This window comes from Oncorhynchus tshawytscha, linkage group LG22, assembly GCF_018296145.1.
Source record: "Oncorhynchus tshawytscha isolate Ot180627B linkage group LG22, Otsh_v2.0, whole genome shotgun sequence".
NCBI lineage: Eukaryota > Metazoa > Chordata > Actinopteri > Salmoniformes > Salmonidae > Oncorhynchus > Oncorhynchus tshawytscha.
This window is the reverse complement of record NC_056450.1, coordinates 21347460-21368786: the sequence shown is the minus strand read 5'-3', so window position 1 is coordinate 21368786 and position 21327 is coordinate 21347460. Positions and strand designations below refer to the sequence as shown.

The 21327-nt window shown below is 39.5% G+C and overlaps 1 protein-coding gene across 3 annotated transcripts; it reads right to left on the bottom strand.

Annotated features, from left to right (window-relative positions):
* Nucleotides 1-455: 455 nt before the first annotated feature.
* Nucleotides 456-20874, bottom strand: slc38a5b (solute carrier family 38 member 5b). Of its 3 annotated transcripts, none has more exons than XR_002949097.2 (17): nucleotides 20680-20874; nucleotides 13081-13239; nucleotides 12257-12332; nucleotides 12026-12141; nucleotides 10845-10918; nucleotides 10358-10450; nucleotides 9522-9603; nucleotides 8588-8670; nucleotides 8280-8338; nucleotides 7175-7303; nucleotides 6796-6875; nucleotides 4842-4942; nucleotides 4600-4724; nucleotides 3524-3668; nucleotides 3198-3301; nucleotides 2721-2978; nucleotides 456-502 (listed from the first exon to the last, which is right to left on the bottom strand). XR_002949097.2 is itself a non-coding variant. In XM_024384620.2 (16 exons), the coding sequence occupies exons 2-16, from the start codon at nucleotides 13137-13139 to the stop codon at nucleotides 2874-2876; spliced, it is 1431 nt and encodes a 476-aa protein (XP_024240388.1). In that variant the 5' UTR covers nucleotides 13140-13239; nucleotides 20680-20874; the 3' UTR covers nucleotides 1435-2873. The 3 variants fall into 3 exon arrangements, 1 of the variants encoding a protein (XP_024240388.1); XR_002949098.2 differs by having other exon boundaries at nucleotides 482-499; XM_024384620.2 differs by lacking the exon at nucleotides 456-502 and having other exon boundaries at nucleotides 1435-2978.
* Nucleotides 20875-21327: the final 453 nt, after the last annotated feature.

Here is a 21327-nt window from a genome sequence, read left to right as displayed (position 1 = left end):
CTATGAAATAACACATATGGAATCATGTAGTAACCAAAAAAGTGTTAAACAAATCAAAATATATTTTATATTCTTCAAAGTAGCCACCCTTTGCCTTGATGACAGCTTTGCACACATGGCATTCTCTCAACCAGCTTCATGAGGTAGTCAACTGGAATGCATTTCAATTAACAGGTGTGCCTTGTTAAAAGTTATTTTGTGGAATTTCTTTCCTTCTTAATGCATTTGAGCCAATCAGTTGTGTTGTGACAAGGTAGGGGTGGTATACAGAAGATAGCCCTATTTGGTAAAAGACCAAGTCCATATTATAGCAAGAACAGCTCAAATAAGCAAAGATAAATTACAGTCTATCATTACTTAAGACATGAAGGTCAGTCAATGCGGAACATTTCAAGAACATTGAAAGTTTCTATAAGTACAGTCGCAAAAACCATCAAGCACTCTGATGAAACTGGCTCTCATGAGGACCGCCACAGGAAAGGAAGACCCAGAGTTACGTCTGCTGCAGAGGAGAAGTTCATTAGCGTTACCAACCTCAGAAATTGCAACCCAAATAAATGCTTCAGAGTTCAAGTAACAGACATCTTAACATCAACTGTTCAGATGAGACGATGAGAATCAGGGCTTCATGGTCAAATTGCTGCAAAGAAACCACTTCTAAAGGACACCAATAAGAAGAAGAGACTAGGTTGGGCCAAGAAACACAAGCAATGGACATTAGACAGATGGAAATATGTCCTTTGGTCTGTTGAGTCCAAATTTGAGATTTTGGGTTCAAACTGCTGTGTCTTTGTGAGACGCAGAGTAGGTGGTTCCCACTATGAAGCATGGAGGAGGAGGTGTGATGGTGTGGGTGCATTGCTGGTGACACGGTCAGTGATTTATTTAGAATTCAAGGCACACTTAACCAGCATGGCTACCACAACATTCTGCAGCGATACACCATCCCAACTGATTTGCGCTTAGTGGGACTATCATCTGTTTTTCAACAGGATGTTGACCCAACACACCTCCAGGCTGTGTAAGGGCTATTTGACCAAGAAGGGGAGTGGTGGAATGGAGCATCAGATGACCTGGCCTCCACAAATCACCCGACCTCAACCCAATTGAGATGGTTTGGGATGAGTTGGACCACAGAGTGAAGGAAAAGCAGCCAACAAGTGCTCAGCATATGTGGGAACTCCTTCCATGTGAAGCTGGTTGAGATTATGCCAAGAGTGTGCAAAGCTGTCATGAAGGCTACTTTGAAGATTCTAAAATATTTTGGGATTTGTTTAACACTTTTTTGGTTACTACATGATTCCATGTGTTATTTCATAGTTTTGATGTTTTCACTATTGTTCTACAATGTAGAAAATATATTTTTTAAATATTTTTAAAACCTTGAATGAGTAGGTGTCCAAACTTTTGACTGGCACTGTATATTTATTTATATTCCGGACTCGGACATTGCTCGTTCTGATATTGTTTGTTTTGATATGTTTAGCATTTTTTAAACAGTTGAAACAGCTTTTTCCTGCAATCTACAACCATAATATTTATGCTTAATTCTGTGTGGGGGAAATGTGTATGTTTTTCTGCATATCTAAGCATACCTCTTGAGCTGTTTTTTTAAGAAACTAAATATGCTTCTTTGCACATTGCTAAATCTGGGTAAAAGATGGAAAGGAATTGTACTTATTCAGTACAATGAGTTATTGCTTGCTTTTTTAAAAAGTCTACCAACCTTGCCAGCAGGCATACCAGTTAGGCTATTTAGACAAGCTAGCTAATCTAACTAGCTAGTTATAACTTTAGGACATGGGGAACCTATATGGGCTAGCTAAAGCCAATAAAATTGCTAAGTGGCTGGTAGTATTACAAAAAAAAAAAACATTTTTAAACAGGACAAATCTGAGAGGGCACACACACCTCTGGTTATTGTACTGCTAGATATGGCTGCATAGTTGGAGCTAGAAGCATAAGCATTTCACTGCACCTGTGATGACATCTGCATGACATCGTGAACAATAAACTCTGATTTGATAACTGAAAAAGGTGAGTAAATACATTACTTGGCATCAAGCAACATGGTCAAATTTAAATAGTTAGACCATGCTGAAAAGTGATTGATTTATCATTAGTGGCTCATTTTGTTTTCAAATGTTCTGCAGCTACTGAGAAAACTGTACACTACCAGTCAATTACCTCAAGAAATTTAGCTGAAATTACATTCAATAAACAAATCTACAGATAGTGTAATGACATAAAAGTAAATCCATTGTAGACTAACATTTTCTTCTCTTCTCCTTAAAGCTGGTTGATTAAACCAATGTCTCCTTAAAGCTGGTTGATTAAACCACTGTTGATATTTGATCAAGAAACAACAGTGGGGTGAATTGTTTGGCAGTTGGGTAGGGAGGGAAGCCTGACAGTTAGAGATCCAGTCTCTTTGTATAGAGAAAATTAACCCCTCTTCTTCTATCTCTGTCACTTTTGTTTTACACCAGATTCTCTTCATTCGAGGTACTAGCTTAATGGCTTTTGACACACGCAGCAAGTAGTGGTTTAGGGGTTTCCATGGGCAACACCCTCATCAGCACCTCTGACACTGCCTGGGTGACATCTCTGACTAGAACTTCTTCCACAAAGAAAGTGACATCACTGGGTTCCTCAAAGACTAGCCTCCATGGAAGAGTAGCATGTCCTTTTGATGTGAATTGGTGGGGAAACGATCTTACCATGACGCAGGTATGGTAAGACTCATGATGATGTGGGTCCAGCCTTTCGACCGTTTTTGATCCTTCTCACAATCCAGACGTGATCAAGAAGTGGCACGGTGACAGGGCATGCTGCTGTGTGGCGTTTGGACCCCCTATGTCAACGGATGTGCTCTAATGGCCACCTCCAGCTCGTTTCTCTCCGGTCGTCCAGTCGATGATGATGAACGTCAGGCTCATAGACATGAAGATGAAGCCCATGGCTGTAAAACAGGCAGCCTGAAACCAGCCAGAGAAAGAGTTGTTGGAATTCACCTTAGTCATGAACGTAAAAAAATAAAAAATAAAAGATCTTGACACAAACCGGGGTTTCGGAAGTTCTTTCCAGAACCCATTGTGATACTACCCAAACACTCCGAAAACCTGAGGATTGTGTGGAGAGTTTTAACAAACATGTCTAGACAATGGCAGGAAAATGAATGTCATGTGAAAACCTACCGTGATCTTTGGTCTTGACTTCATTGGTTCTTGTTCGGTGGGAACAATGCGGAGGTAGAATAATCCTGGGAGGATGAAGATCAGACTAGGTGCAGTGGTGGCCCCTGGACAGCCAAATGAGACAATGAGTTAGTCCACTGGTAAGTACTCTTGTATGAGGCATATGTAATGTAAAAGGTCCTTCCTGTAGTGTTCAGGGTGATGAGGAGACATGGCATGTCAGGTTGATTGGTGAGTATGTAGAGAAAAAGCATCTGAGGCTAGATGGCAAGAACTGTTGTAACCTATACTCATGAGCATATGAGTGCTTTTTTTCGGAGTCTCACCAATGATGCCAAAGATATCTCGGATATTGGGCACAATGATTACAAGAACGTTGACCACGAAGAGGAGACACAGGGCGATGGTGATGTGGCGTGCCCAGTGGAAGGGTTTCTCTGGGAAGAGGAGCTGGAGAATGGCTCTGCGAATCTGGAGAGAAAGAGGACTCAGGGGAGTATCTACAGTGAAACTTGCAACATGGCTGTCGAGTGTCAGTTATGAGGTATGTTTACTAACTAACTAAAAACACAATTGATGAAATTACATTCCATACACTTTCCTACCAATACCAACTCTGGGTTAAACAGAGATTATAGGATGTACTGTACAAGCCAGCATCAGTTGTTCTAAGCATGACACAGTAGCTTAACATTTAGAGAGAAATTGATATTTACAGTATCTAGGCTGTTGGTTTTGAAATGCAATCAATATTTGAAATGCAAAACATTGGAAGCTTCCTTAGAAATAGAGTAATAATAGCAGGGGTTCCCAAACTTTTTTGGGGCCGGAGATCTCGTGATAGCAAATTCATCAGGAACCCCTTAAAATCAGAACACAACTCCGACTTTAGAGTGCGATAAAAATAGCATTCCGGGCTAACCAAGCCTCGGGGCCTGGGAAATAACATTTTAAAAGGCACCCCTCTTTGCAATGGAGAGGAAAATGAGTTAAGGTAATTTCCTGCAGAGAGACAATTTTGCAGTTTTAAAGCTTAAACTAGAGTGCATTTATGTTCAAAATGACAATTTTACGAAATACAAGAAACTTGAGTTGAAAACTGGATCATTGATGGAGTACTGTGGATCCATGTGAGCCTCCCAAGCCCAACTGTGCATCTAAGGGTAGCCTATATTGTAGATTAATAATATTGCAGTGTATTGTATTGCACTCTAAACTTGTTTCACAGACCCATTAGCCAAATTTGTTTAATCTGTTGTTGCTAGCAATATTTATTTAGAATAAAAAGAGATCTTGGCGCAGAACCCCCTGTAGTACCTCCGCAGACCCCCAGGGTGGTTCCCAGTTCAGGAACCACTGAATTAGAGTAACGTAATTAGAGCTAATGAGAGGAGGCTCTTACAGGAAAGAGGACCACAGGGACAGTAAGGGTGACTGCCACCAGCACGGCCACACGCACACACAGGATCAGGGTGTCCAGAGGGTCCACTTTGCTGTAGGTGTGCAGGAGCTCAGATTCCGTGTTCACTACATAAATATATATATGCACACACACACAAATTGAGTCTCTTTTGAAATTCTGAAATCAATATTTTTTTCTGCAGCGTGAATACGACTAAAGCCGTCTTGAAGCCCTGGTCTTACCGTAGAAGGTGAGGTAACCAAAGATGGCAGTGAGGAGGTACATGACGAACATGCCCATGATGGACACATTAGCAATCCCTTGCATGCGCCTCTTGGTTGCGCTTTGGTGGAAAAGAAAGCAGTTTTTTTTGTCTGTTAATGAGGTAGAGGGATTACATGACTAATGTTACATTTATTAAATTAAAAATGTCCCTTGATTTAATCAAAAGCCAACAGGTGTGCAGTTGAAGTTGGAAGTTTACCTTAGCCAAATAAACTGAGTTTAAATGTTTCACAATTCTTGAATTTAATCCTAGTAAAAATACCCTGTCTTAGGTTAGTTAGGATCACCACTTTATTTTAAGAATGTGAAATGTCAGAATAATAGTAGTGAGAATGATTTATTTCAGCTTTTATTTCTTTCATCACATTCCCAGTGGGTCAGAAGTTTACATTCACTCAATTAGTATTTGGTAGCATTGCCTTTAAATTGTTTAACATGGGTCAAACGTTTTAGGTAGCCTTCCACAAGCATCCCACAATAAGTTGGGTGAATTTTGGCCCATTCCTCCTGACAGAGCTGGTGTAACCGAGTCAGGTTTGTAGGCCTCCTTGCTCGCACACGCTTTTTCAGTTCTGCCCACAAATGTTCCATGGGATTGAGGTCAGGGCTTTGTGATGGCCACTCTAATACCATAACTTTGTTGGCCTTAAGCCATTTTGCCACAACTTTGGAAGTATGCTTGGGGTCATTGTCCATTTGGAAGACCCATTTGCAACCAAGCTTTAAATTCCTGACTGATGTCTTGAGATGTTGCTTCAATATATCCACATCATTTTCCTCCCTCATAAGTCCATCTATGTTGTGAAGTGCACCAATCCCTCCTGCAGCAAAGCACCCCCACACCATGATGCTTCCACCCCCGTGTTTCACGGTAGGGAAGGTGTTCTTCGGCTTGCAAGTCTCCCCCTTTTTCCTCCAACCAAAATGATGGTCATTATGGCCAAACAGTTCTATTTCTGTTTCATCAGACCAGAGGACATTTCTCCAAAAAGTATGATCTTTGTCCCCATGTGCAGCTGCAAACCATAGTCTGGCTTTTTTAATGGTGGTTTTGGAGCAGTGGCTTCTTCCTTTCAGGTTATGTTGATATAGGACGTGTTTTACTGTAGATATAGATACTTTTGTACCAGTTTCCTCCAGCATCTTCACAAGGTCCTTTGCTGTTGTTCTGTGATTGATCTGCACTTTTCGCATCAAAGTACATTCATCTCTAGGAGACGAAACGTGTCTCCTTCCTGAGCAGTATGAAGGCTGCGTGGTCCCATGGTGTTTATACTTGCATACCATTATTTGTACAGATGAACTTTGTACCTTCAGGCATTTGGAAATTGCGCCCAAGGATGAACCAGACTTGTGAATTTCTACCATTTTTCTTCTGAGGTGTTGGCTGATTTCTTTTGATTTTCCCCATGATGTCAAGCAAAGAGGCACTGAGTTTGAACGTAAGCGTTGAAATACATCCACAGATACACCTCCAATTGATTCTAATTATGTCAATTAGCCTATCAGAGGCTTCTAAAGCCATGACATAATTTTCTGGAATTTTCCAAGCTGTTTAAAGGCACAGTCAACTTAGTGTATGTAAACTTGTGACCCCACTGGAATTGGGATACAGTGAATTATAAGTGAAATAATCTGTCTGTAAACAATTGTTGTAAAAATGACTTGTGTCATGCACAAAGTAGATGTCCTAACCGACTTGCCAAAACAATAGTTTGTTAACAAGACATTTGTGGAGTGGTTGAAAAACAAGTTTTAATGACTCCAACCTAAGTGTATGTAAACTTCTGACTTCAACTGTATGTGTTCTACTGTAAATTAGTATCGGTAAAGAAGGATAAAGGTCGTCATATCAACATGGTGATGTGTGAAGGGAACAAATTGGGGGTTCATATTGTTTTATGAACTTACTTTTTGAGTTCAGTGTAAATGGGAAGCACCTCAGGGTGACAAACAAAGGCGAACGCCAAGATGGGGATGGTATACGCCGTCTGAATACCATATAAAGGATAAGTTCAATTAGCAGCATTGCACAAGGAGTGCTTGAGTAAACTCACAAGACAGTGTGGACATTTGTGCCACGCTGGTTCTGCTCTGCTTCAATACACATGGACAACCAGTTGCACTGGCTGTAACATGATATGAGCATGGATTCACAAACTCATTAGCATATTGAATGACATGTACTCCAACTGCAAATAGCTCCTAACCTTATGTGGTTGTATTGTAGCAGAGTAAGAACCTAAGAGCAGAAGTGATGTGGAATAAACACTAAAACATATATTTTAACCTCCTGGTTTATGGTGAACATTTTGCCTTTGCACTGTCCCTCCTCTTCCATGGTGGTGTTGATAATTGTTGTGTGATTGCTGCCATTTGGCACCAGGGGGCAGGGGATGTTGAACTTCTTGTATATGACCTTGAGAGAGAGAGAGAAAGAGAGAGATAAGCAGTGAGATGCAAGCAAAAACATATCAATCCTCTATAGCTGACAACCATGATCACATGTTTGATTCATTTTTTAGAACCTTTATTTAACTAGGCAAGTCAGTTAAGAACAAATTCTTATTTACAATGTGCGCCACCCTATGGGACGCCCAATCACGGCCGTTTGTGATACAGCCTGGAATCAAACCAGGGTCTGTAGTGACGCCTACAGCACTGAGATGCAGTGCCTTAGATCGCTGCGCCACTCGGGAGCCCAATACCTATCTCTAGTTAACTTGTGAATTCCTGTCCAAAGCCTCATTCATTCTTCTGCTTTTGCTAATTGATCAAGGTCAACGATAGAATTTGTCACATTAACAATGTACCTTTCTGCAGTAAGGCATTTTAAACAACAACATGCACAGTAGTGTAATCTAGGATTGTGCTCAAGTATTCAAGCAACATTGAACAGTTTCAAACATTTTAACTATAGTTTTAACATATTACAATATTAAAATAATAATTTGGCCAAATGATGTTGCCCTCCCCCTTTTTCTTTGTATGTCAACATAATCAGACAATAACCCATTTCAGAAAGTTAACGTATCCATGTTCATAGCTAATTTCACCATTGTACAACAAGGCCTGGCTTGCAGTGAGTATACGAAACAGGAGCTAACATGAAATGTTTTGTGAGGTAGAGTGGCACAAGATATAAATATCTCCTCATAAATTGTCGAGGGCACATTAGTACCACAGTCTTTAGTCATGACTCATGCCCTAAGCTGTTAACACATTAACAATGGTAAAGAATCACTAAAAACAGAGCATGGACAATGGAAGTCCAATCATCAGGAGGTGAAAAGCATATGCCGCATCAGAATATAATATTGAAATGTATGATTGCTTGTATAATATATATTGTAATATAATCCAGTATAGACATCCATCATCAGAAAGTCACTCACCGAGGAAAGGAAAAAGACCATGCAGGTGAGGGAGAAGCCACTGGTGTAACCCAAATACCCTGCAAGATGCAACCAAGGATTGTTACTACAACAAAAACAACAAGCATCCCACATCCCAGCTGACAATGTTTGGCTTCCAGGACAAGTCTGCTCCTGGCCTAAAATAGATCCTTCACAGAGCAGAGTCTATAGTCATCCAAATGTTTTGTTTTATGAATAAAGAGGCGCTGACTGAAAGATTGACAGCCAGTGAGGTCATTAGCAGCCATGAGGAAAAGTCAAAGGTCATTATGAGGTCAGTCACATACCCAGTTGTCTCATCAGGGCAAGTGGGAGGATGACGCACACACTGACGATGATGATGAGGTAATTCCCATTCAGGAACCAATCTCTAATTTAAAACATAAACAAAAAACCAAAACATAGCCAGATACAAAAGTTAATTAATTCTAGGTTCATTATGGCATGCAATGTAGACTATACTAGGAAACATACTGTTTAGGGGCAATTGATGCAATGTTAGGTAAAAATGGCTTGTGGTTCTGGTGGGATGGCGACTACAGTTTAGGGACCTGGGGGTAAGCACTGGAGACCTGGGGATAGACGTAGGAATCGTAAGGTGCGGCATATTTTGCTGGGTCCATGTATAATGCATTAGCCAATTCTGGGTTTTAGCACCAAATATTGGGAGGGTGGACTAGTTTGGGATGGCAGTGAAGAGGAATGAGGATGGTACAATGAACAGATAATAAAGATTGGATGGGGGTGAAAGTCCAGTCCTAACTATAGGAGTTTAGCTCTGATTGGTTCCAGAGAGGGATCAATCAGGAAAGAATGATCTGGGCTTATGGGGATTTTAACAGCTAGCTTATTGCATGTTACACCCCGTAAATATTTGTATTTATTTAAATTTATTTAACTAGGCAAGTCAGTTAAGAACAAATTCTTATTTACAATGACGGCCTACACCGGCCAAACCTGGACGACACCCTATGGGACTCCCAATCACAGCTGGTTGTGATGTAGCCTGGAATCAAACCAGGGTGTCTGTAGTGACGCCTCAAGCACTGAGATGCAGTGCCTTGGACCACTGCGCAACTCAGGAGCAGTGTTTTTGTGGACAAGTAACCTTGTCAAGAAAAACTCCTGACCTTAAACATACATCAGTAAGTGTGCCGTAGACAATAGTCCTCATGTTAGTTTGCTGCACTGAAAGGTGTGGAAAGGTGCTGCTCCACTTACCCAGTGTTTGATGACAAGCCCAGGAAGGCTTGAATGACCAGAGGTAACTCATACTTCACAATGAAGAGGTAACTGGACATTGCTGGAGGGGATTAAGCATATTTCAGAGCTGTTAACTTCTATTATCATAAGAAAACACAGACACGCCCTGCCCATTTTACCTGTACTTTAGTTTTCCTAAAAATGCTTAGCAATATCACACAAACATTGGAGGAAAACTTTCTATCAAGAACCACTAAAACTTTTATGAGCCATTGTCACGACTTCGACAGAAGTCGAAGCCTCTCCTTGTTCGGCGGTGGTCGACATCACCGGTCTTCTAGCCATCATTGATCCATTTTTCATTTTCCATTGGTTTTGTGTTGTCTTCCTACACACCTGGTTTCAATCCCATTCATTACCTGTTGTGTATTTAACCCTCTGTTTCCCCTCATGTCTTTGTCAGTGATTGTTTTTATTCAGTGTTGTGTTGGTTTTTGTATTGTGTGCAACAGGTCCTTGTACCCACTTTATTTATTGTTACATTTAGTGTTTGGAGTGTGTTTTGTTTATTTGTTATTAAATACTCCATTACACTCAGTTTGATTCTCCTGTGCCTGACTTCCCTGCCACCTATACACACACGACTCTGACAGCCATGAAATCCATGAGTGCAGTGAAGCCATGAGTGCATTTATATTTGCCCATGTGGTTCTCTTCAAAACAGATACTATGTGTTAGTGCTAGTGGGTGAATATATTACTGTATTAGAGGGGCAAAACGTTTTTGCACTTTTATGGACAGAGGGTCTTATTCAATCAAACTCAATGACCCAATTCCTCATCCTAGGTACTTACCACCAATGTTGTGAAAGGTTATAATGACACCCGCTGCTATTTTTCCTGGGTGTCCAAAGGCTCGGAAGCCCAGCTGTTCATACGCACGAATACCTGAACAGACAAACAAGATGTTAGTCTGTTAAAGAGTAGACATGGGACAGGATCTATATGCCATGACATTAGAAGACACTGTTCTCTAAAGCAACAGTGAGTGCATACATTTTTGTATATGTGACACCAGCGAACCAACAACTACCAATTTACAGACAGCTTGGATCATATGGTGGATCCCTACTTTAGGTTTGTCTATAAAAAAAGCTGGGCATTTCTGTTAGGCATTTGTGGAGGGGTAGAATCACAGGTATTTCAATGGTCCAAATGCAGAGGAAAAGTTTGTTGACAGAAAAGTAAGTTAACTTTTCTCATCTTGTTATGATTAACTTTGTGATTCAGCTTTCAATTTGTCTTTGATTCCTAAGGGTGATCCTAAGTAACACATACTGACCCACAACTCCAGCACTCTTAAGCAGGAGGTGAACCGAGTAGCTGGACAGACAGGCGATACATGTCAATAGGATTCTGCAGAGCACAAACAACTGACTTAGAGGCTTTGGAAAGGTAAACAACATAATTCATTTCATGTGGATTCAGCCAATGTTAAAATAATGAATCCCATGGTCAGCCCACCGCTTCACAGATGCATCAAACAAACAAAGTAAACTCTACAAGAATAGGCTGCCCTCCTGTGACAGCAAATTGATTGGCACAAAACACAAATTATTTATTCATAAACATTTAAACAATTCTTGACTTCTGACTGGACCTGACGTGAATCTGAGCAACCCAACGTGCAAAGCATGCTGGGGAGCCATATCTGTGGTGTGCTCACACCCAAGCTATGATTCATCAGCCAACTCTTTGCTATATTTAACTCCTGAATCTGATTTAGGAGTCCCATGTGTCTCAAATCTCACCATAGAAATGACATATGGACACACCAACGCACACCACCCATGTGTCTCAAATCTCACCATAAAAATGACATATGGACACACCAACGCACACCACCCATGTGTTTCAAATCTCACCATAAAAATGACATATGGACACACCAACGCACACCACCCATGTGTCTCAAATCTCACCATAAAAATGACATATGGACACCTCAACGCACACCACCCATGTGTCTCAAATCTCACCATAAAAATGACATATTGACACACCAACGCACACCACCCATGTGTTTCAAATCTCACCATAAAAATGACATATGGACACACCAACGCACACAACCCATGTGTCTCAAATCTCACCATAAAAATGACATATGGACACACCAACGCACACCACTCTTCGCCACTGTTCTTTTAACCATTCGAGGACCGTAAATGTTAAACATTACGTTAGATGACTACTTTTTCATATAATTTTTGTCATGATTCCACTGTAGTGTTTTGGTAACATTGTTGCTATGTGTTGTGCAGTAACAGTGTGTATCAAACCATTTTGGGAGGATCTGTGACCTTTTGACAACAACAAAAAATACAAGACAAATAATCCCCCCCCCCAAGTGTTGTCCTGCCAAGAGCTGTGTAATATTTAACTTGGTGGGCGTGTGTGTACTAATTTGTCTGTTGTCACATCAAGGAATCACATAGGGACATAATGTGTTGCTGTACTTACATAAAGAGAACGATGCCTGTGTTTGACATGGCGTACGACAGTCCCAGAATTCCACTCCCCATTATGGCGTTACTGAGGTTAAAGACGGACATTCCGAAAGAGGTTTTCCCCTCAAACTGCCAAGGCCACAAAGACATGAATGTCCGTTGTTATAACTCCTCATGATGACATTTCAGCATAAAAAGGATGACTGCCAGCTCCAAAGCGGTTGCCATAGTTCTTCATACTCACATCTGTAAACTGGGGCTTCTTGGTCCCATCACTCTTATGTGGTAACATCTCCTCTTCCTCTTCCGCCCGCGGGATACTATGAAGTCAATCAAACCAAGGAAATATAAAAACTATAAGGTTAAACAACACTCAATTTCATCAATGTTCCAACTTCAGCCAAGCAAAGTATCATTATAATCCATTGGGTGCTTGAAAATGCTATCCATGAAAGGGTACTGTATCCATTTAAGCGTTTAAAATGCATCTGAGGTAAACTAGTGTTTACAAAAAGCCTGGTATTTTTCCAGGTGTTCAACACAAATATGATACCTTTTCTGCAAAACCATAATGACAGTGGATTTTATTTGACTTGTTTAATCTGCTCAAAATAGCCGAACAAACATAACAATACACTTCTGTGCTAAAAAAACAAAAACAGGGCAAAAAACTAGTTGAATCAACATTGTTTCCAAGTTATTTCAATAAAATAAATCAATGTGATGATGTTGAATCAATGTGGAAAATTTCATATTTTTTTCTCCCAACTTCTAACCTAAATCAAATGTCATTGTGAAATGTTTTTTTACTTTCATGTTGAATTTGCATTAGTTGACAACTACCACAAGACCATGTCAAACTAGACTGTAGACAATTCATCTACACAAACAGTGACAAATATAGGGTGGTAATAGTCTTGTCTGTCAGAAAATAAACACAAATATCCTTGGAATTTGTGGAATTTTGGTGGCCTTTTTGAAATCAAAACACTATCATGCACACAACTGGCGGAATGATATTATCATACATGCCAGGTAGCAATATGTGCAGTCAAATAGGACACATACCCATTTTCCAAAGGGACGAAGCCATGGTGGTGACCATTTGATAGCTTTTGGAGTTCCATATGGTTTTTTGCTGATACAAAGAGGGCTGGGTGTGACTGATGGTTCTTCACTGACTGGAGGAAAACATTGAAGGATTCACAAGGACGCTAAAGTTCCAATCTGAAAAAAAGAGAAAAAGATGTACCTTAGATAAATGAACAACTTATCTTTTGGATGTCATTCCAGATGATAGACAGAAAAATATAAACAGTCAGGTTTGACGATTTGAGGAATTTGCACGTTGCAAAGTGAAGCCTAGACTCTAGGGTAACTGTGGGAGTTGTCAACTTGTCTGTCACTATGGGACCACATGTCAGCTTCCCACCAGAGGAATCCATAGCACCACTCTCTCCCTGCATGTGTCATTTCATTTGACGGCTCAGGTTGCATTGCCAGTAATGAGACTCCTGACTACTTTTGAATTCCTTCCAATAGAATTCCATTACTCTTTCAGTAGGGTTTGGTTTACTTGGCAGATCTACCTTGAAGTCCTTCTGTATACAACTAATAATTGATGTAACACTTTCCTCCATTACAAAATTAAGTGCAGATTGTCAGGGCCAGTTCTTTTTTTTTGTTTCAATCAACTCACGTTTTCCAGAAAAGGTATGTAAATCTGTTATAAACTAAACCTGGAAGCACAGTGTTGCCATCACAGACTTTATTGTGAACACAAACTTTGTTGTACACTGTTATTTATCAATCTTTTATTTATCCAGGTGAGTGCCATTGAGGTAGGAATCTCTATTTAAGGCATCCCTGGTATTGGTTTAGGATTTCACTCTTATTCATCTACACTGCAGTGTTACTACCCTATGCCAACTGGTGTGCCAGCTGGGATTTGACATCATTACAGACGAAACTGGCAAACAAGAAATGGCACAATTTGCTGAACAAATAGAGTCATATGAGGCTGCTTACATAACGCCTTCTGATACATTGACACAAGAATTACAGTGCCTTCAGAAAGTATTCACACCCCTTGACTTTATCCACATTTTGTTGTGTTACAGCCTACATTTCAAATGGCTTAAATGTAGATGTTGTGTCACTCATCTATACACCCCATAATGTCAATGTGGAATTATGTTTTTTATTTTTTATTTTTTACAAATGAATAAAAAATGAAAATCTGAAATGTCTTGAGTCAATAAGTATTCAACCCCTGTGTTATGGCAACCTAAATCAATTCAGGAGTAAAAATGTGCTTAACAAGTCAAATAATAAGTTGCATGGACTAACTCTGTGTGCAATAATTGTGTTTAACATTATTTTTGAATGACTACCCCATCTCTTTACCCCACACATACAATTATCTGTAAGGTCACTCAGTTGAGCAGTAAATTTCAAGCACAGATTCAACAGCAAAGACCAGCGAGGTTTTCCAATGCCTCGCAAAGAAAAGCAACTATTGGTAGATACGTTAAAAAAAAAGCAGACATTGAATATTCCTTTAAGCATGGTGAAGTTATAAATTACACTTTGGATGGTGTATCAATACACCCAGTTACTACAAAGATACAAGCTTCCTTCCTAACTCGGCTGTCAGAGAGGAAAGAAACCGCTCAGGGATTTCACCATGAGGCCAATGGTGATTTTAAACCAGTTACAGAGTTAAACCGCTGTAATAAGAAAAAACTGAGGATGGATCAACAACATTGTAGTTACTCAACAATACTAACCTAAATGACAGAGTGAAAAGAAGGAAGCCGGTACAAAATATAAATATCCAAAACATGCATCCTGTTTGCAATAAGGAACTAAAGTAAAACTGCCAAAATTGTGGCTAAGAAATGTACTTTTTGTCTGAATACAAAGCATCATGTTTGGGGCAAATCCAACACAACACATCACTGAGTAGCACTCTTCATATTTTCAAGCATGGTGCATCATGTTATGGGCATGCTTGTCATCAGCAAGGAATAGTGAGTTTTTTTGGACAAAAAGAAAAAGAATAGAGCTAAGCACAGGCAAAGTCCTAGAGGAAAACCTGGTTCAGTCTGCTTTCCAGCAAACACTGGGAGACAAATTCACCTTTGAGCAGGACATTAACCTAAAATGCAATGCCAAAAATACAGTGGGGAGAACAAGTATTTGAAACACTGCCGATTTTGCAGGTTTTCCTACTTACAAAGCATGTAGAGGTCTGTAATTTTTATCATAGGTACACTTCAACTGTGCGAGCCGGAATTCTTACTGGTTGGTAGGTGATCAAATTAATTACTTAAAAATCATACAATGTGATTTTCTGGATTTTTGTTTTAGATTCCGTCTCTCACAGTTGAAGTGTACCTATGATAAAAATTACAGACCTCTACATGCTTTGTAAGTAGGAAAACCTGCCAAATCGGCAGTGTATCAAATACTTGTTCTCCCCACTGTACATGAGTGGCCTAATTACAGTTTTGATTTAAATCAGCCTGAAAATATATGGCAGGACTTGAAAATGACTGTCTAGCAATGATCAACAACCAACTTGATAGAGCTTGAAGAATTCTTTAAAAAATGGGCAAATATTAGACCACCAAATTTGCAAAGCTCTAAGAGACTTACCCAGAAAGACTCCCAGCTGTAATCGCTGTCAAAGGGGATTCTAACATGTATTGACTCATGGGGTTGAATACTTATCTAATCAAAATATATTTGTGTTTTATTTTCCATTAATAAAAATGTTACATTTAATTTTGTGTGGATCGTTGACATTTAAAACAAAAATTGTATCCATTTTAATCCCTAATTGTAACACAACAAAATGTGGAAAATCTTAAAGGGGTGTGAATACTTTCCGAAGGCACTGTGTACAACAGGATAAGGCATGTGGTCCTTTATCAAGCTTTGTCAGTTGTGTTTGCCCACTGACAAGGCAATGTTGTATTTTGTTATCTTATAGCTAGGCTACTTTTGTTCTCAGTGTGCTGTATTACATACAATAGTCTTTTCATTCAAAAACATGGTCTGACTAGCCAAAGAAAATATCCAAGTATATCTGAACTTTCAACGTGTAGGCCTATGCTTAACTCATGACTAATGTTCTTTGTTACCCCCACACAAAAAAATATATATATTTTATTATGGCTTGAAAGTACAACCAACATACAGTATCTTGGATAAAAGCAGCCATATATCATAGTTACTGCTTTTGAAAGTAAGCTTTTCTGTTTGACCTTTACCATAGAAAACATTACTGCTTCTTGCAACTTTAAGAAACTGTGTTGCACAATGACCCTCTAGAGGAAATATGTGTTTTCTAGTACAAGTGATGTGGGATGTTGGAATTCACATTTAAATGCACGCCAGAAGTTTTATTAAACCCTGGGATGGATACGTGGCTCACTGGGTCCAGAGATGCAGTTTGGAGTAAATCCAGGTTTTTACCACCAGTTGCTAGAGACATCAGCCTTGTAACCTACCATGTCAAACGTGAGTTTGATAAGGTTCGACCACTCTGACATCACATGACACATCATGTGCTTTTCAAACGTGACTCAGGTAGCGGGTTCCCTAACACGTATTAGACTTTTTCTGAGAGACACATGAGGGTTGGATATGATTAGATGATTTGTCAGAATGTGACTTCTGATGACTCATACTCAGGTCACACTTTATTTGGATAGTCCGGATAGTCCATCTGTAGATGCTCTACAGATGGTCATACTATCAACAAACTACCTGTTGATAAGCAACTGTTGATAAGAAACCTGTTACGGTTACGGTTAGGGTTAGGATTAGAATAAGGGTTAGGGTAAGGAAACAATGTCTTGCGAGGAAATGTGTGATAAAATAACATCAAAGTCCTGATATAACTATTACTGTGCTATTACATTTAGATTAGAATTAAGAAAAAAATTGAATATATCTGCAGAGCCTAAACCTTGATGGAAAGGACACCAACATTTAGAGAACAAAAGAAAAAAAAGCCATGTGTGAAATCACACCAGTTCGTTCAATGGAAAAAATAACTCACAGCCAGTTTTCCGTTTACCCCTCCCCACTCCCAGACAGTCCTAGCAAAATTCTTTCTTGAGAAATTGCTCTTTGTGAAGAAGCTATTTTTGTTAATTTTTTACAATTTTGATTAAAAACAATTACATTAAGGTGCTTAATTGTTACCCAGAAATGATTTAACATTTAGATAAAAACAGATGCATTGGACCTTTAGAAAATAAGGGTGACATTTTGTGTCTGCTGCAGAATGTCACCCTTATTTTCTAAAGGTCCAATGCATCTGTTTTTATCTAAATGTTAAATTTTAAATATTAAATTTCTGGGTAACAATTAAGCACCTTAATGTAATTGTTTTTAATCAAAATTGTAAAAAATTAACAAAAATAGCTTCTTCACAAAGAGCAATTTCTCAAGAAAGAATTTTGCTAGGACTGTCTGGGAGTGGGGAGGGGTAAACGGAAAACTGGCTGTTATTGGCAGAGAGGTTTGGAATTCTCTTTCTTATTGGTCTATTAAGAAGGCAGGCCAAAACTACATGCCACAAAAACAGCCTGAGATTTCAGACTTCAAAACAGCTCTGATTTCAAACAGCTCTTACACTAAAGAGCATTATCATAATTTTCACAATTCCACAGTATTATTCCAACCTCGTAGTGTGGAAATATATATAAAACACAGAAAAATCTAGTTTTTGACTGCACTTGGTCTTAACGAATCTACTAAACCCCCCAACAAATTTTTCATTCGGAACTGATAGACATTAGACCAGAAGAGGTCATGTACTTCAGACTAGCTGTCGCCATTGGCGTCGGCTAATGGGGATCCTAATAAATAAAAAAAATCCTTACACACACCTCCCCTGAGAGAACTGGTTATGCTAATGCAGAGAATGTAGCTCTTAACCTATACCAGGCAGATTTTTATGAACAACTTACCCCTTTTAAAAACAGTTCATTTTTCAGTGTACTAAGATCTGATTCAGGTAACAATCTATCCACACTCTCTAGTGAGTCAGTCAGTCAGTCATTCCGTCTATATATTATTTACTTAACCTTCTCAGCACCCAGTTGAAGCCCTTCGGAAAGAGTGAGTGTAGCAAGAGATAAAGAGAACGATAGAAAAGAGGAGATAAAGGGAGAGTGGGAGTTTTCAGTTACAGTTTATTTAGTAATACCACTTCACTATTTATTTTCCATTAATCTTTAATGCTCAAAATATTTAACGTCTGTGTGTGTGTGGGGGGGGGGTCTGCAGTTCCCACACCCATTCCACCAACATTCCTTTCTCTGTCTCTCTTCCTTTTCACATTTCTACATTGCTACGTTACATGTGTGATTTTTCTCCTCGCTAAGTCGCTCCCTCTTCGGCTAAAATCTTTATTCTAATGCATGAAGAGCCCCTGGCAAGAAGGGTCGGGCAAGCACATTCTTGCATTGCGTGTTGGGAATCAAACTCCAGAATGTCTTTCTACTGAGTTATCATTTCACACCAACACAAAATATTTCTAAAAAAATTAACACACAACCACTACTACAAACAAACACACACACAAATGTACTGGTGACCCATGCACACACACGCATGCACACAAACACACATGATCTATTTCTAAACATATTATCTACATTGCAATGATCTTTCGTTGAAATGTAGTCTTTTTCTGATGTTTATGTTGGATGTTTTAGGAAGTTGAGTGCTTTTCCAGCCACAGCGGTAGGCAACCAATACAGCCAGGAAATCCTCTCTCGGTGAAGAAGGAGGATCTCAGGTTAAAAAGGTCTAAAATTAAAGAGGTATTTCTGATAAAATGTCTGTTTTAATATTTAGATGAAAAGCTAAACAAGCTAGGTTTCTTATATGATTGACTGACCCATCAGAAAACACATAGCTTAATCTGTAATGGGAAGAAAAAGTTAATAGTGGGAGTTCCATCAACCAATCCTGCATAGTTATGTCCGAGAAAGCCTGTTGAATCGTGCAGTTGGCCCACAGAAGAACCACAAATATCTACCACCATGTGACGGTAGTTTGAAATGGTGGATAGACATTGCAACTTCCCTGCATTACTGAAGCTAGTATTCAACTATTTATATGTTTCCAATGCTTAGTTGCTGAGTGAGAGAAATAAATGTGCCTGAAGAATAAAAGGGAAAGAATATGGCACAGCAGAGCACAGCACATAAAATACCCTCTGACCCCATCTTTTCTGTGCAATAGAGGGGTGTATACATGACATATTATGCAATAACCTTCCATTTTTGTCTTACTTTCTATTGGCTGATTAAGAGGTTGCTATGCAGATTATGTAAATACAATTTGAGGAAGAGCTATAAATTATGTTCTCTAAATGGTAGGATCAACTGATTCTTGCATTCATTAGACAAAGTGAAAAAATGGGTTTCTTGCTCAAACAACTGAAGTAGCCAGCTAACCCGCTTGCTTATAGTTGCACTGGGGTCGGTAGCAGAAGCCAAAGCAACCATTTTGTAAGGTTTGTGTTAGCTAATCAGCTCCTTTGTTGTTCAACGTGACGTGCCATTCCATAATAGCTGCCGTTGCTACTGCTAGCTAGCATGAGGACGAAAACGGCAGTTTACTTCAAAACGTTCAATCTTCTCGTTGTAACAGTTGGAATAATGGGTCAAAATCAGAGTACAACACATTTGTCATCCCTTGATTGAAGTACGTTTTCCGAGCTATATCTCACCCCGGGCTCTGTGGTGTCTTATTATACACAGGAATGCTGTCAGACCCCAGTGCAGCTGTAAGGATGTGGGTTGGATCCACTGGCTAACAACTGAAGTAGAAGGCTCTCCATTGAACAGTAGTGTGCAGTAGACACTCAATTATAAAAATAGAGTTTATTACAGATCCATAGTTAAAAACAAACTGATATTTCAGTCTGAGGCTTTTGCATTTACAGACAAAGAATGAGTTCAGGATCCATGAGTGGTGGGTTTGATTCACGTTAAAAAACAGTCAGACCAGAAAATTTAATCAATCATTACACTTAACTATAAAACATGATGTTCTGAGCAATTCCCTAAATATATTATCAGTCACACAAAGGAGACAGTGGCCACTGAATTTGTTTGTCAGTTGGTGCAGTTACTCCTGTAAGCTCACTACTTATCACGCTGTTTGTCTTTGACCTTTCTAAATTGACTTATTCAGACCAGTGTTCCAACAATTCATATATATATATATATATATATATATATATACACATACATGACACTGCTCAGGGAAAATTGAATCATAAAACTGAATTATTCAAATAATGTTGTGGAAATCAAATTAAGTAGTACTACTGACAATGACAAGTTCCACTATGCTACCTCACAATGCAACCTCACTGACAATGACAAATTCCACAATGCTACCTCACAATGCTATCTCACTGACAATGACAAATTCCACAATGCTACCTCACAATGCTATCTCACTGACAATGACAAATTCCACAATGCTACCTCACAATGCTACCTCACAACAATCCCTACCGATGTCCACCAGTGGAATTTCAATGGTATTTTACCCTTCTTGTCAAGTTCCTGCTATGACCCCCACGTGGCATAGCAATACATAGAGCAGAATAAAGGAATGTTCTATTACCTTCAGATGCAGAGAACGTAGAGTTTCAAAGACAGAGAGTAAGTGAAGTGTGTCCTGAGAAGAAGAGATGTTTTCTTGGCCAAAGTGTTGTTTTGCCCAATTGTAATTGGCTTGAGTTTATAGCCAAGAAGAAAGAGCAGAGTGTCTGCTAAGAGTAAGGGAGAGGGTTAGGGGGCGAGCACATATAGAGGAAAAGGCACTAAAAGGGAGGGTTGTTCAAAATGATGGTCTCAAGTTTCTTATGATGTCACACATGCTCACTACTTTGCTGCTGTCAAAACCAGGCGGTCAGTGGCCTTTTCTCGCATCAATTGCTCCATTGGGAATCGATCACATTTGGAGGAGGCACACTCAGATACACTAGACCCATGAAGTCTGCTGATAGGACAACAAGTCATTCTTACATGCCCCCCTTTTCCAAAAAACTGGCAACATTGGAAATAAATATGGTTGGGTGATCAACCTCTGGTTGCTTAAGAGTCCAGCCCAGTGGTATGAGTTACATCATGCCCCCTTATGAAATACAGTGGAAAGGAAAGGTAAACCCCAAGGCTACATGAAGCTAAACTCAGAACTCCTGAAAGCAGTCAAACGTTTTAAACTCAATAGAGTCGTTAAGACAACGCTGCATCCAAACACCAGATGGCA

Bases quoted from the DNA above. Each gene is read 5' to 3' on its own strand.
- slc38a5b (XM_024384620.2), bottom strand. From the start codon at position 13,139: ATGGAACTCCAAAAGCTATCAAATGGTCACCACCATGGCTTCGTCCCT. The intron at 6,876-7,174 runs GTTAAAATATAT...TATGGTATTCAG, and splicing joins TGTTCACCATAAACCAGGAG to ACGGCGTATACCATCCCCAT. The intron at 4,943-6,795 runs GTAAGTTCATAA...TTTCCACCAAAG, and splicing joins ATTTACACTGAACTCAAAAA to CGCAACCAAGAGGCGCATGC.